General features: G+C 28.6%; 2 protein-coding genes across 2 annotated transcripts; both read left to right on the top strand.

Annotated features, from left to right (window-relative positions):
• The first annotated feature begins 7,617 nt into the window (after nt 1-7,617).
• On the top strand, nt 7,618-13,228 carry LOC107624344 (3-ketoacyl-CoA synthase 2-like). Its single transcript, XM_016326845.3, has 3 exons — nt 7,618-8,464; nt 12,006-12,465; nt 12,671-13,228. Exons 1-3 carry the CDS (start codon nt 7,658-7,660, stop codon nt 12,997-12,999), a joined length of 1,596 nt encoding a protein of 531 aa, XP_016182331.2. The 5' UTR covers nt 7,618-7,657; the 3' UTR covers nt 13,000-13,228.
• Nucleotides 13,229-14,696: 1,468 nt separating this feature from the next.
• Nucleotides 14,697-17,189, top strand: LOC107624345 (protein C2-DOMAIN ABA-RELATED 7). Its single transcript, XM_016326846.3, has 4 exons — nt 14,697-14,808; nt 14,972-15,104; nt 16,306-16,401; nt 16,786-17,189. Exons 2-4 carry the CDS (start codon nt 14,994-14,996, stop codon nt 17,089-17,091), a joined length of 513 nt encoding a protein of 170 aa, XP_016182332.1. The 5' UTR covers nt 14,697-14,808; nt 14,972-14,993; the 3' UTR covers nt 17,092-17,189.
• Nucleotides 17,190-17,433: the final 244 nt, after the last annotated feature.

Here is a 17,433-nt window from a genome sequence, read left to right as displayed (position 1 = left end):
CACAGCTGCCCTCTCCTAACACACACATGGCTGAGGATGAAAGAAAGAAAAAGAGAGAAAAACGGAGAGAGGGAAGAAAGGAAGAAGAGGGGGGAAAGAGGATGATGTTGGTGATGAGAGCCACGCCGCCGTCGCAGCTGGAAGTCGTAGAGAGGCACGAGGAAAGAGAGTGATGCGCATGAGAGAGAGAGAGAGAGAGAGAGAGAGAGAGAGAGAGAGAGAGAGAGAGACCACAACGAAAAAGAGGGAGGAGGAGCTACCTCTGCCGCCATCAAGTCGTCGCCGTCGTCGCTGCCACCAAAGAGCCCAAAGAGAGAGACTTCGAGAAAGGGGCAGGAAAACGCAATGAATCCCGTCGCTGGGAAGGGAGGTGATGGTGGTGGGTGTTGTCGCCATCGCTGCTGTTGATCGAAGCTGTTGCCGTCCCAGTTGAGGTCATCATCGTCGCCAAACAGGGCAGAGAAGGAGGGTGCGAACGGGAGAGAAAAAGGGGAGCTCTACTGGAGCTCGTCACAGAAATGTTGCTGCCTTCCACCACCGTGACACATAGTCGGCCTTCTGTTCTTCCACTTTCATTGCGGTTTCCTCCGTTGTAGGTGGAAGAGGTCACCAGAGAAGGGATTGTCCTGCTCTGCTTCTGCTTTTAGTCTTCCATTGGTTGTCAGAGTCTCTAGGGCCATGGATGTTGCCGCCGGAGTTGTCGGAATTGTTGCCGCCAAGAGCCACCACTGCTATACTTTTACATTTGTAAAACAAACCACATTCTTCTTGTATTTGACATCTCTTTCTATTCCTGTTCCGCTTTTATCTACTTTACTGTCTTGCTCCATTTTCGTGCCCTTTTTCTTGATTAATTTGCTTTTGCTATTGTTCGTTACGGGCTAGAAGTGATAGCAATGCTGCTGGTGTTGTCGAGATTACATCCGCGACGTAGTTGTTGTTGCTGTTTGAATTGAAGTTGTTGCCACTGGCTCGGTCCAAATCCTGTATCCTTTTGTTCCATTCTATTCCAACATTTCTCACACTTTAATTCGGCACTCCGGGTTCGGTCTCTTCGGTTCCTTAGGACCAAGTTGTGAGTAGGCTTTACATTTATAATGGTTTGATTGTGCATCTATAATTATTTTGACCTATATCTATTATGATCTTTGAATTATACTCATTATATTTGCTTTGAACGACTTTAAATTGATTAGAATAATTGATTTATTAGAATTAAATAATTCATTTTTATGAAGTTTATACTTTCGAAACTATACATGAAACTACATATATTTTTGATGAAGTTTTGCATTATTCTAAAATGTTTGATTTTACTTGATTATCTGTTTTTGAAGTATTTGTTGGTATTCACTTACTTTAAAAATTGTGAAATATATTTGAAATCTCTTATGATTGAAAAAGTATGATTGAAAAAAATTTTTGATGAGAAAGTATTATCTGATTTGATTTGATTCGATTCGATATCTTATATATTTGAAAGATAAAATATTTGTTGTATTTGAAATTATATGTTTTGAATTGGTTTGGGAGGTTTGTATTAGAAAATCATAGTTAACGGCGGTTATGACGTTAACTAAGATGCATCTAACTCAGACTCCACCTGGCAGGGGTGTTGCTAGCCTAACGTGTGGGCCACACGTTAGATCTGTTATTCTGTTATGATACACGAGAGGAAAGGGCTACCCTTAGAGGTGGAACCGCCCAATTGTGGACTTTTGATTTGATTTCTGTATGAAAACTCCCTTATTGATTCACTTATTATTATTATAGCCGCCCAACTACTATATGGTCTCATGTGAATTATAGGTGTATTGTCTAGTCACTGAGTTGACAAAACTCATCCCTTTTTCTAAAAATATTTTTTAAGAACAAATGCTTGACTATGTGAGATTTTCTAATCAAGAGTCACAATCTACAATGAATATCTATTTTTTTTCGAATTTCTAGATGTATATGCTCCATATGTCACCGGCAGGATCCAACCATTCTCAATTATTTTAATTTTTGTTAAATATGTATAACTATTTATTTTAGAACTTGTAAAATATTTGTAATTTTCTTATTCAACTTATATTTTAAGTTTGTTAGGCTTGTTAGGGGATTATTTTTTTAAGTGTCGATTATGGCTCATTTTGGGCCGTGACAAAGTAAAAAAAATGAAAAAGGAAAAAAAGAATTAATATAAAAATTTTGCTTCATGTTTTTATGAAATAGAACTTAATTAGTTTTAACAAAAAAATAAGTTTATATTGTATTATAATAAAAATTTATTTTCGATGCATTGTTATTATAAAACAGCTTTATTTATGTATTTAATTAAATAATATTATATAAAAAATAATTATTTTTATATTAATCACGTAAATAATTATTTAAAAAATCAAATATTATTAGATGATTTTATAAAATATTTATATTATTAATATAACAAAATTAATCTCATATCATATAAATTAAGATGAATATTAAAATATATAAATAATGATATAGGCTAAATTTTTTTGATATTGCAGGAGTGTGTGAGTTGTGCTTGGTTATGGTATATATAAGTGTTAGACACAGGTGTGGGACAGGGAGAAATTGGATCGTTCGAGTTCTTTGTTAAAAAATTCGTTGACCACAAATTGGACCGTCGGATTAGTTTTTACAATTTTTGTTTTTTTAATTTTTTTAAAAATGAAAACGGACTCTCCGTTTTTAGATTTTTTTTAAATCAAAACAGACCCTCCGAATTTTATTAAAAAAATATTTTTTTGTAGATCTCTTCTAATCAGACTATTTGAGTTCTTTACTCTAAATCCTTCGGTCCAATTTCAGCCCCTGACATCACATGCAGAAAAAATATCCCTATTCTCTATATCGCTATATCACCCCACACTTTTCTCCGTATTAAAAATAAAAAGCGTAATGATATACTATTAGATTCCTAGCTTGCTACTTGATACTTATATAAGATTATATATCTATAAAAAAAATGAAACAATATGATCTTTTTATTGTTTTCAACCCTTTGTTGGTTGAGTACATTAACCTTTTGTTTTTTTAATGTTCCCAAATTAAAACAGATTGTACTAACCTAACCTAACCCTTTTTTGGTTGTATACATTAACCCTGGTTGATCTGTGTGGTTCAGACTCCACCGAATTTGACCAAGTTAATAAAGTTCAAACTTCAAATCAAATAAACTATTTAGGTGCATCAGTGCATGCATATATAATGCATGGTACGGCACTTCAATGACAGGGACAGCAACATGATCTGATCGAAAGTGACGAATTAAATGACAATGCAATTTGAATCAACTTTTACTCTTCAAAAAAAATTATTAAAAAAAAAAAAAAAAACCTGTACCGTGTAAAACTACTACCCATCAATTTGATTTTAATTGTTGTAAAAATATTAATATTAATATTAATTGTCATCTAATCATCTTAGGTTCACAATAAAAGTTAATTATAAAATTAATTTTATATAAAATATAAAAAAAATAAATAAAATAATATATATTTATACACCAAATATGAAGACTAATTTAGTAATTAACCTTATTTATATACACATAACTTATTAACCTTAATTCCTTATGCCTCCAATCCAAAGTTTAGACCTCAGCAGCCTCCATGGAGTGATTTCTGTTCTTCATTTATATATTGGAAACACATCTTTTATGATATTGAATAAATTATCATTTATACATGATACATGAACTGATAAATAATGTATCTATATAAGAATAAAATACAATTATAATCACGAAAAATAATTTCCGTATACCAAAAGTATCATAACGGACCAATTACGTAATCAATATCTGGATATTTTTGGAATACGGAAGCTATCTTCCGTAATTATAATTGTCGTTTTATTCTTATATGAATATATTTATCAGCGTTTGTATCTTTTATAGGTACAAATAGTAATTTATTCATTTTTTAACAGATGTTTTTTATAATAAATATGTTATGGATTTTAATTGTATATGTAGAATTATGTTGAATTGTGTTAGATTATGTTAAATTGTATATATTGAATTATATTAATTTTTTATTTTTTTATAATATCCATATAGATACATGCAGATATCTTCCTTTTTTACAGAGATAATTAAATGCGGACCCATAACAAGTATAAGACATGAATGGAAGACATAATTTTTTTAATGAAGATGGAGAGCAAGAAAAAAATATCCGCCTTCACATTTATCCACTGTCAACCTTAGCTTTGGACCATATTAATCCACGCCAAACTTTCTTCCAGAACTCAAACAATACCTTGAAATAATAATTTTTTTTAAAAAAAAGTACCTGTATATATTTGCATTGATGATGTTTTGGTGCTAGTAGGTAAAAATTTTAAGAATATTAACAATATGATATAGGAATGGGAACGTACAGTACAAATCTAAGAAATAATTATGCATTAAATATGAATAGATAGATGCATGCTGCTTTTATTTAAGCGATTCGAAGTTGAATTTTGGTAAAGAAATAATGAAAAAATTATTTGGATAATTCTATCTTAACCAACTTTGTCACATAGTTTTTCTTGGCATAATTTTGCCCTAATCAGTCTCTCTCCGTACCTATGATTTCAAACAGTCACACTAAACACACTCTTCTTAATATGTAATTTCATATGAATCATGTAATTTCGTTCGTTCCCATGTGATATCAATTATCAAACATTCCGTGTGAAATTGTACTATAGAAGAACGTATCAAACTTATTTGAAAACAATATATATATATATATATATAGTGTGGTAGATCTAAAATTCTACAAGAGGGCCAAATTAAATACAAAAATAAATTAAAATATAATATAATAAAAAATTAATAAAATATAATTTATAATATATAGATTAAAATTAATAATTATATTATATAAAGTCAATATTTAACTATATACTTTAGAATTTTTATATTTTTAAATTTGTTTTACGATATATTATATAACTAAAATAATTAATTTATCATTAAAATAAATTTTAAAACATTCTCTTTTTCAAGTGTACCGATATACTAGTATTTCAGTGATTTTTAATCGTTGATCTTAAATATAAAAAATATATAATATATAATTAAAATCAACGGTTAAAAACCACTGAAACACTGATGTACTGTATACTTAAAAACTTTTTTATAATTTATACATATTAAGTTACTAACATGTAATTTTTTTTCAATATATTAATATATTAAAATATAATTATCTATAATATATATATATATATATATATATTAATGATATAATAATAAAAAAATAATAATACTAATTTTTTTTAAAAAAATTCGGAGGAGGGGATTATAGCCACCTTAACTCCCCTTAAATCCGCCACTATATATTATATTCACATGGTTTTTGCAATCATATATTCCTAAAATAAGTTTTTAAATTAGTCATTCTTAAAAGATATATATTAAAATACATATATACAAATTAAAAATGCAAAACTAATATATAAATTTATATACAAATATACGATAATTTATTTGACGAGAGTAGTCTTTTATTGCATAGGTTTTTTTTTATTTTTTTTATATTTGGGATTCACCAAGGATTAAACTCTAGATTTTTCGGACATAGAGTTCTAATATTATTTCATAAAACCACTTATCACAAAAATTTAAGCTAATAAAAAAAAACAACATTAATAATTATATTTCTAACAAAAATTAATTTTTAGTATATAGCTAACATTTTTGTTTTGCCAACATTACATTAAAAAGAACATGTGCATGACAGAATTGAAGGAAAAAAATTGATGAGATAGTTAATTGATGCCCACATAGTTGGCCAAATTTGTTGTGATTTCTAAACCAACCCACCACACTCCCTCTTTCCAGTTAAAGGATAGATAGTGGAATGATGAGAATTCGAGATTTACCCAAAAAGAACAGGCAGCCAATATATGTTGAGTTATCCAATAAATTAAATGATAAAGTGCATAGGGTATAAAAGCATCACATTATTATTCTTTGGACTTATAAGCTAAGACATATATATTATATTGAATTGATAGATTATATCAAAGTTCATATATTTTTTGTTATTTATTTATTACATATATATAATGTATAATGTTATGTATGACATGATTTTAATCTCAATATATATAGTAAATTTTTATAACCATACAAAAGGAAAAGCTAAGGATATAATTAGTTTATACTTTCATTTTTTATTTTTATTTTCAGTGATTTTTATTTTTTATATTTTATAAAAGAAAAACTGAAAATAGTAAAAACAATATTTTGTTTGCTGTTTTTAATTTTCACATATAAATACTACAAGAAAATAATATACATTTTTAACATTTTTAATCTAATATTTAAATGGTGATTAATTGTAAAAATGTTCAAGAATATTTTATTGACGATTAATATATAATTTTTAAAATAAATTTTTTATTTGTTAACATAAAATTTTCTTTTTGTAGTGCTTATTTAATTTTTTTACTGTCAATAATATCATGTATCAATTATAAAAGCAATATTAAAAAATATTTTTACTTGACAATTAGTAACGGTAAAAATTACTTCATTTTGGACACTTTTTCTAGCAATTAATGACCACCGAAAAACTACCTAAGATATTATTTTTAATGACAGTAAAAAATACTCAGTTTTGTAGTAATCTTTACCTTAAATCTTAACCTTCAAATGCTTAGTAATTTTAGTCTTTCCGCCAATATAATAGAACAAAATATTTTACAAGTAGAACTTTACAATTTTTTTAAACTTTATTAGACTGATGAAGTTCCAAGCTATTAATTTAGTGAAATGTATTATGAACATTCAGATTTTCTTTAAGTTGTGTTAGGTAATAATAATATCACCGTCCTCAATTTTGGTGGGCTCTTATTTAATACCAAAACTATTTTTTTTTCTTTAGATTGAGGTGATATTCAATTATAACTGTATTTTTACTCTTTTAGAAAAATATTTAAGAGAAAATAAAAATTAATTTAAAATAGTCTAATTTTTTTATATAATTATATTAATTAATTAAATATTATTAAAATAAATAAAATAATTTTATATTATTACCTTTTTAAATTATTCTAATGAAGAATTTATGTAGAATAAAAATATTATATATATATATATATAAATTAATTATTAAATTTATTATTAAATATTTTATAAAGACATATTATTTCACATAAATATTTTTAATATTTATTTTATATTTTAATATATATTATATATTCTATATATAAATAGTTGATTTTTTAAAATATATTATACGAATATCGAAAATTAGTTATTATATATTTATGTATAAATATATATAATTTATATTGATAACTTTTTTTTTTTTAGAATACAAAAATCTTAAACGTGTATCATGTCACATAAAAAAGAATCAATTTGGGTTGGTTGAGTGGTCAGCTCACTCATCTGCTTAAGCAAGTGTCGGGGGTTCGAATTCCACCTTGTGCATACAGCAACTCATTGGCCACTCGATGCGCGACAAATTAGTCCTTTACCTCTCAGGTTGAAAGATACCTTGGACAACCAAAAAATGTCACATAAAAAAGAAGTTAGTTCACATGGACTACTCTAATCCAAACCAACTCTGACAACAACAATTACTAACACTTATGACTTCTATCTCCCTCAGTACAACTCTCTTTAACTTTCTCCACCACCATGTCACACTTTCACAAACTCAAACACACTCTTTTTTCCTTATTTATAGAGAATAACACACACATACATACCCATCATATATCCATTCACCTACTCTACTCTTCAAATCTCCAATACCCCCTCTATGCAACAATAATAATCCTCAAGTATACTCACCCATTGTTCAACTTCTTCATTTCTAATATAATGAACAATCTTTTATATCTCTCGCTTTTAGCGGGAGCCGCGGCTTCCGCTTATTACTACGGTTCTGGCGAAGAGTCTTCGCTGAACCGTAGGCATTCTTTAATAACTTCGTTTTGTTTAGCGGCGGCTTTCACATACCACTATCTTGTGAGGAGAACAAGATATGTTTTTTTGGTAGACTTCGCGTGCTTCAAACCAGGCCTGTCTTGTCTTTGCACCACGGAGATGATTCTAGAACGTGCCAAGCACGTGGGTTTTCTCTCAGAAGAGAGCCTCAAGTTGGTTGCGAAGATTCTAGACAGGTCTGGTTTGGGGCCGAAGACGTATCTACCGGAGGGAGTGTTGCATATTCCACCGAAGCTCACTTTTGATGAAGCGAGAAAGGAAACTGACACGGTGCTTTTTGGAGCTGTTGATGAGTTGCTTGAGAAAACTGGTGTTCAGAGTAAGGACATTGGGATTCTTGTTGTGAATTGTTGTTTGTTCAATCCTACTCCGTCTTTGTCAGACACCATTGTTAATCACTACAAGCTTAGAGGAAACATTCTCACCTATGATCTCAGTGGTATGGGGTGCAGTGCTGGTGTTCTTGCTGTGGATTTTGCCAAACAACTCCTTCAGGTATAGATAGTTACATGCAGTTATTTTCATATGAAATTGATAATTATAAAATTGAATCAAGATTCAAACTCACATGCAGATGTAGATGTCTTTATATAAAGTTAATATTTAAAAATTATTAGATGATTTAACAAGTTTAACTAAATTATTATCCAACATTCTTAAGTATCAACTTCACATTAATACAACTGCATGTAAATCTTCACTTTTAATTAAATAAGTCATATTATTTAATAGTTCTTAACTATAAATTTCACGTAAAGACATAAAAATTTTAACTTAACATTTATACTACTCCTATGAAAATAGTATTAAAAATCACTTAATAATTTTATGTTTGATTAACACAACACATGCTCACATTTTATGATTTTAACTACCATCTTTGCTTAATTATCTTCCTTCATGCATCTTCATGGATTGCTTCCATTATTTTCTCACTCAGATGCCATGCATCATAGTTGGATATGATGAAATAAAAGGTTGATAAACTGAAGTATATAAATTTTACTTGTTTTATGTTCTTCTTTTATTTCTTTTTAGTTTTTAGAGTTTGATGATTTGATACTGTATGCATTAAACGTTATGAAAGTTTCAGTAGTATATATATATAACGGTGAAAACTCAGGTGAAGTCGATTTCATGTAAAGTTGATACCTGAGAACCGTTGGATGAAAATTTAGTCAAATTAATCAAATTATCTAACAGCTCTCAAGTATCAACTTCACGTGAAGTCGATTTCACCAGAGTTTTCACCGTATATAACACTACCTGAATGCATGCACTCATTAATTCATTCCCATGCCACAAATTAAACTAGTAATTATGTAGGGGATAAGGTACACAAAGATGATTATAAATATGAATATAGAGTTATTTTATATTCTTATATGATGAGTGATTGATTAGCGTGTGTGACAAATTTTTTGTGCCTATGTAACATGATTAAAACTTAAAAAATAGAATAATAAAATTCTATTATAATTAAAAAATGATAGAAATATGTTATTTGTAACTTTATTTATACATCTCAGTGCATGTTTTTTTTTTCTTTTTTAAAAATACAAGTATGAAAATAATGAGAAAAATAAAATACAATAAGTATATATACTTTTATTGTAAAAGCAAAATACGCATTTTAAATTTATCAAAAAAAGGTTTTATCATTTTTCATGATGTTATATATATAGACTCCATTCCATATATTATATATTATATATTTTTTTTAATAAAATAATTAACCACTAAAATAATCAAATATTTTACATTCAAATAATCTAACCATTAAGAGATAATAGCAGAATAATAATATATTTTGAAAACAACACAATCAAACATTTTACACCAAACATTAAGCATTACTATATATATTTTCATACTCTTATTTGTATTTTGATTATAAATATAATCTAGTTTAATTATATTATTTTATAAAGTGCTAATCAAATTTTAATTTATAAAATTTTATTATAAATATAAATATGCGACCATTTCATATTTCAATATTAATATACAAATAATTTATTTATAAATAATTTTTTTATATTTATGTAACATAGTTGATAAACTACAGGACAAAATAGGTGCTCATAATAAATGCACCTATTCTATGTGTGTCATATATATAAATAAATTTTGAGATAGAACTATTTTACAACAATACAACATGACTTGACCCACTAAAGCGACACTTTAATGCAATAAAAATTTAAAAATATGAAGCACAAAGTTATGTTTAGGAAAAATATTACAGACCATATCCGAGGTTTACCCTTTATGTAATAAAACCAAAAAAAAAAAAAAAACCAAGATTTAAGGTAGTGTTTGTTTTGAAGTACTAAGACAGAGATTGGGAGACTGAGACACAGTATCATGTTTGTTGGTTCAGAGACTGGTATTAAAATTTTTGTCTCTGTCTCTAAAATTTCAGTATTTCAGTACCTCCAAAAAGTAGGGATACAGGGGACTAAAATTTTTAGAGACGGAGACTGAAATTTTAATAACATTTTATACCTAAAATATCCTCATTTCAATTAATTAATTTCAATTTTATTCTTTGTGCAAATTAAATTAGAGTTTTATTATTGTTTCAATTTCTGTCTTTTACTTTACGCCAAACAAAATACTGAAATTTATTTCGATTTCTGTTTCTCGATCTCAGTCTTTCAGTCTTTATCTCTCTACCAAACGCTACCTAAGTGGTTATAGAGGTATTTACACCCCAAAACAAAAGTTTAGATATTTATAAATACCAAACCATGTGTTTATCCCTTAAATTTGGTGGGTGTTCTTAATTATCTTGTACTAGATTTAGTGAGGGAAAACGCTTGCTATATTCAATGTAGGTCTATCACCGTAGACTATATTACTTTATAGGTAGGAAGTACAGTGAACTCAGATTCTACAGAAAAATATATATAGTGTAATGCATTAATTGAATCTTGTATCTATCACAACAACATATTAACTATTGTTACACATTTAATGCCTAATGGCTACAACTGTTACAAAACAAAGCTTCATCATAGACACATGCAAATAGTAGTGTTTTAAGTTGGAGTAATGATGACTCATGCCTAGAACTTTTGTCCATTCTACCTTCCAAATTTATTAAGATTCAAGAGAGTTCAAATCACTCCATTGCTTCTATACAAAAATAATAAAATGCATGTGGATCGTACAATTTAAAAGTGGAAAACAAACAATTACACTTTAAAGATTTGGTGGTTGTTTTTCACTTTTGAATGATAGCCAGCTTTAACATTTTTCTATTCAAAAGAAAATAAAAGTAAATAATATTTTAGATAAAACACTACTTAGTCTTCTTACTTAAAAAAAAAAAGAAGAAAATAGAGTAAAAAATGAGAATCTAGACTTAAATAAGATCCCTAGGAGATTTAACTAATAACCTTAACTAATTTCCTTTATTTTTTAAACGGTGATAATGTGGTCATATATATGATTAACTATCTATTTTTGTCAAAAATTAAATTCGTTTTTTATTATCACAAGTACTAAAAAATCACCATTTTTCTATTCACTACATATTTAAACCAACATTAATCAACACTTTATTCTTTTATTAACAGTACAACTATGTTATATGTACATAAAAAAATTATTATTAAATTAATTATTAATATAAAATATATATTAAAAATAATTTAAACATGTGTATTTTATATATATAGTCAAATTTTAATTTTTTGGTACAAATACAACTATTTTTTTGTATGATCATTCAGACAATCATTGTAAAAGTGGTTATTTTTACTAGGAAAAGTCTAGAGGACCGGCAGTTTTATTAAAATTTAGCCAACATTTAACCACCAAAAGTAAAGTGAGTAATCTCACATTCTTGGATGAAATCTCATACCATTAAAATTACCAATAAAGACTAATTGATGATTACTAGTAGAATATTATGTAATTTAATACATCGTAAAACAGTTTTATACGGACATGGTAACTAACTTAACTAACTCTTGGTAATTTATATTAGCACTTGAAGAGATTAAACAACTAACAGAAAATGTAACAGGTACATCCAAATTCGTATGCATTGGTGCTGAGTACAGAAAATGAAACTTCAAGCATTTACAGAGGCAACAACCCTTCAATGATGCTAACCAACTGCCTCTTCCGAATGGGTGGCTCGGCAGCTCTGCTCTCGAGCCACCCTTCCGATCGCTGCCGTTCAAAATACCAACTGATCCACACGCTTCGCACGCACGTCGGCGCCGACGACAACAGCTACAAATGTGTGTTTCAGGAAGAAGACGAGGCTCATAAAGTCGGCGTTTCTCTGTCGAAAGAACTCATGAATGTGGCCAGGGACGCTCTCAAGATCCACATCACCTCCCTCGGTCCGGTTGTTCTCCCGATCTCGGAGAAAGTCAAGTTCGTCGTCAACTTCGTTAAACGCAAGTTTCTCAAGATCATGATTGAGGCTTACGTCCCCAATTTCACGTTAGCTTTCGACCATTTTTGCATCCACACAGGTAATTCCTCCAATTCTATTAAGTTTAGGGTTTTAAAGATTTAATCCAAGTTTAATTGGAATTATAACGGTGAAAATTCAGTTGCAGTTAACTTTTTGTGAAATTTAATTTGACTGATTTGACTAAATTTTAATCTGATAGTTCTCAGTTATTAGGTTTACGTGAAATTGACTTCATCTGTTTTATGGATTTGTTACTGGTGCAGGTGGGAGAGCTGTTCTTGATAGGATGCAAAAGAGTCTTGAGCTTGATGATTGGCACATGGAACCTTCTAGAATGACACTTTACAGGTTCGGGAACACATCATCAAGCTCTGTATGGTATGAATTGGCATATTGTGAGGCGAAAGGAAGAGTGAAGAAAGGTGACAGGGTTTGGCAAATGGCATTTGGATCTGGATTCAAGGTAAACACTGCTGTCTGGGTTGCATTGAAGAATATTGAACCACCTTTGAAGAATACTCCTTGGAGGGATGAAATTGATGATTTTCCAGTCAAACTCAATCCACCAAAGCCCACTAGTAATAACAAATAATAATAATAATACCTTCAAGAATGTTTTATTTATTTGGAATTTATGGTATCTATCTATCTATGCATGGGATATGGTTTAGGACCTCTTACTATCTATCTAGAATTAATTTACCCTTGATTACCCAAATATGATGCTAGGGCCTAATTATGTTATGCCCTGGTAATTAAACTTAGATTAGATGTGTGTGATTTTACTCTCTTTGATATATATATATTTCATTTCTTAGGGTCAATGAAATATGCGTGGATATACAAATGTCACCCTAGTTCTGACTTTATATATGAATTATATGGACTAACAACTATTAGAGCAATTATGGCTACTAAAAATGCTACCAAATACAATTTAAAGTCAATTAAATGATTTAGTTTAGGAAGAAATAATATGTTACGTTAATGTGCTAACCGAGTAAGCCTACTCGATTGTGTCGGTTTTTGATTAGGGGTGGAAAAACGGGTTGAACCTGTCGGGTCGGTTGGGTTAAAATTTGGAGCCTATAAAATTAAAAAAATCCGCTAAATTGGCGGGTTTTGGCGAGGTGGGACGGATCGGTCCACCGGGCCGAAAATTTTTATTTTTTTATTTTTTTATTAAATAAAAGAGTGATTACTATTATAAAATTAATAATTATAAAATTTTTAAAATATTTTTTTTGTTTTTGTTTGTATTCTTATTTTATTTATTAATTTTATTTATTTTATTTTACAATTTCGTATATTTACTCAAATTATGTGATTTATTTTTTAAAATAAAGATGGTTCTATTGACAAATATTATTTTGAACAATTTTATTGAAGTTAAAAATTAAAAAAAATAATAAAAAAATTATATTATAATTTAACTATTTTTTATTTATATTTGATTTTTTAATTATTATTTTTTTATTAATTTTAATGAATTTTAATTTTGAAAAAAAAAAAAGAGTCAAGCGGGTTAGCCAGCCAATCCGCCATAAAGTAAAATGAGCTAGCATTTTAAATCCATTTTAGTTGGCGAGACGGGTCGGTCCGCCCCGTTTATGAGACAGACTTAGATGGCGCGGGGCAAATTAGGTGGGCCAACCCGCGATATCACCCCTAATTTTGATAACTAGATTGTGAGTTTGTGATTATATTATATTATATGGTTTGGCTGCACATAGTAAACTAATAAACTAATTTATAATAAAAGATTAATGATAAAATTAATTTTGATGCAATAATGTAAAATGTTATATATAATTGTTAATTGTCCAATCATAATAATTTTTTTAGAGAATTATTTATATAATTAATGTAAAAAATAAGTTATTTTTTTACATGACGTTGTATAATTAAATATACATATAAAATAATTTTATACTGATAATACATTAAAATTGTATTTAAGATTAATAATCAAAATAAATTTTAAAAAATTACAAACATATCAATTTAGTTTTCAAAAGATTAAATATTTTAAATTTGTTTCTAAAAGATACAATTGTACATCGAATTAGCCGTTCTATAAATTAAATGATAATACGTCACATCATTTTCCAATTAACAAAAATACCAATTTGATTTATCATTATATTTTTAAGTACTAATTTGAGTATGATCATTGAACACAATATAAATCTTTAATAATATTTGTGGTCACACTAGTTTGTAGGAGTAGCTGGAGATAGAGGGCCACAGAGAATAGAAATGCCCTAGGCCCCTATAACACAAGGAGATCACAAACTTTGTTACAAGCCAAGGTTATGATTTGACCTTGGCTAACTAGTTTTCTCCTCTGATCTCTGTTTTGGGGTTTGAATCCATAAAAATTTGGACACACAACAACATCGTACGTAACCCATTAATGATTCCAGTTTTGCTCTTTCCTATGTTGATATAATGTTTTTCTTAAACATTCAATTCTCGTTTTATTCATTCAATGTTAACAGCAGATTAGAGATAGATAAATTGTAACAATTAAATTGATATCTTTTTATCTTTGTGGTGTGCAGAAATTAATAAAGGTGTGTTGCGATGGACAGTATCTTGGGTCTCCTCAAACTTAGGATTAAGAAAGGCATTAATCTCGCAGTTCGAGATACTTCTTCTAGTGACCCTTATGTTGTTGCCAACATAGGGGAACAGGTTAGAATCTTATTATTTCAAGGATCTTTGTTACAGGAAAACTCTTTTTTTAGTTTGGTAATTATCATATTTCTACTGCAAAAGCATTAGAATTTTTGGAACTCGTATACTCTTTAGTTTTATGCCTGTTTAATTTTTTTGGATTAATGGGAATCTGAAAATATAATTGTAAATTAGATTGATTTTTTGTCGGTTAGATGATTATACGTAATATAATTATTTTGTGACATATCATTGTCTAATTGACAGACCAATTTAATTTGATTGTATCTCTTTCATGTATAGTTGTTAACCGGTGATCGAACTGGTTAGGTTATTAGGTTACTGGGTTATTGGTTTAACTAGTAAGTCACTGATTGAACCGGTTAATTCGGTCCTATGTAAATAAAAAACAAAACATAGTAAAAAATTTAAAATACATATTTTCACTAACATTTTAAAAATATCTAGCTATTCTAAAACAATATGGAACAGGAACAATAAGTATTTTGTTAATTTTACTCTATCATAAATATTTTTATTTTGTTTTTATATTAAAATAACTATTATTTTTGAATTTCAATAATTTATTAATTAGTTTATGTCTATTATACTATTATATACTACAAGTATTTATTGAAAAATAATATTAATAGATATTATATAATTATGAAAAGAAAAAATAAGTGAATTTATAAATATTGTTAAATAAAAATATAATTAATTTAAGAATGAGTGAGTTTATAATTAAAATTAAAATAAATTAAATAAAAATAAATTATTTATTGAAAAATATTTATATGTATTTTAATTTGCATATATATTAATAATAAGCAAGACAGTTTGGTAGTTGTTGACTACCATTTCTTTCCTTGAGGAGGGGGTTCGAACCCTATTTCTTTTATTTTGAGAAAATTTTAAAACTCAAGCGGTTCGGTTGGATTAATCTTTATCGAATTTGATCAAGATCGATTCGTATCGGTTCTTTACTTTATGTGGTCCAATCATTAAATCGGACTGGCTGATTCGAATGAATCTTATACTGGTTTGATCCGGTTTTAATAACTATGCTTTCATGGTGTGATCTCAACGCATCATTTCATTACAAGGATAAAAAGAAAACAACTCATATCTCCTATTGAAATGTAGAATCTTCTCACTGAAAATACATGCATTTTATAAGGTAACACATTGATTCTTTAATTTGAAATTTGATGTGCAGAAGCTCAAAACTAAGGTCATCAAAGACAACTGTAATCCAGAGTGGAATGAAGAACTGATTCTTTCTATTAAGGATATTAATACTCCAATAAATTTGGTACGTATTAAACAAAATGATCTTTTTTTTTTCTTTTTTTCTTTTTCATGAATGCCGTTATTGGTCATTGCCAATTTGCCATCATCATGATGTCACAACAATAGCATAAATGCATCTTTACCACTCATAAAGTGGCGGAGATAAAAAAAACAAATAAAAACCCTTCTGATCATATTTATTTCAAATATTTAGTTAGTTTAACAAAAACCCACCAAACCACTCTGTATAGTTTTGTCGAACTAATCCAATCTTTAATGGATATCGAGTTAGTTTATATTTTTCATAGCTAAAATTGTTTGCACTTAAATCTGTTATTAAAAATAAGGTAATTCTTGAATTACACTAGTTAATGGCTTTAGTTCTGCATTCTGTTTCTCCATGCAGACGATTTACGACAAAGACACCTTATCATCGGACGACAAAATGGGTGAGGCGATTATAGAACTGAGGCCTTATCTTCAGTGCTTGGTGATGGGGTTGGAGAGGCTTCCAGATGGGTGCGTGGTGAAGAGGATTCAGCCAAATAGGGTTAACTGCCTTGCTGAAGAGAGCTCTTGCATTTGGCAAGAAGGGACTATAATCCAAGAGATGATCTTGAGATTGAAAAATGTTGAGTGTGGTGAACTTGTTTGTGAAATTGAGTGGGTTGATGTACCTGGTTGTAAGGGTCTAGCAGAGCTACGACCTTAAAGGCTGCGTTTGGATTTTGCTTTTAGGAGAGAAACATATTAATTACAGAAACTCATTTTGTTATGAAGAGAAAGAAAAGACAATTTTTCTCTTCGAAAGACAGAATCTTAATATTTTCTATACTTTTTAAGAATAGAAAAGAAAAGTCTATCTGTCCATTTACGTTTCTATTTTAAAGACAAAATCCAAAAGCAGATAGTGTAACTACCCAAACATACTTTTGAGTATGGTTGATCCATTTTTGATTGCCTTTGAGATTTAATTTATTTAAATAATTTCAACAGGTAACAGCTGGGCAAGTTTTGGTATCATTAAAAAGTAATTAGTTTGAACTCATTTGAT

Source organism: Arachis ipaensis, chromosome B10 (genome assembly GCF_059453495.1).
Source record: "Arachis ipaensis isolate K30076 ecotype BB chromosome B10, ASM5945349v1, whole genome shotgun sequence".
In the NCBI taxonomy this organism is placed as follows: Eukaryota; Viridiplantae; Streptophyta; class Magnoliopsida; order Fabales; family Fabaceae; genus Arachis; species Arachis ipaensis.
This window is presented reverse-complemented; position numbering and strand designations above follow the sequence as displayed.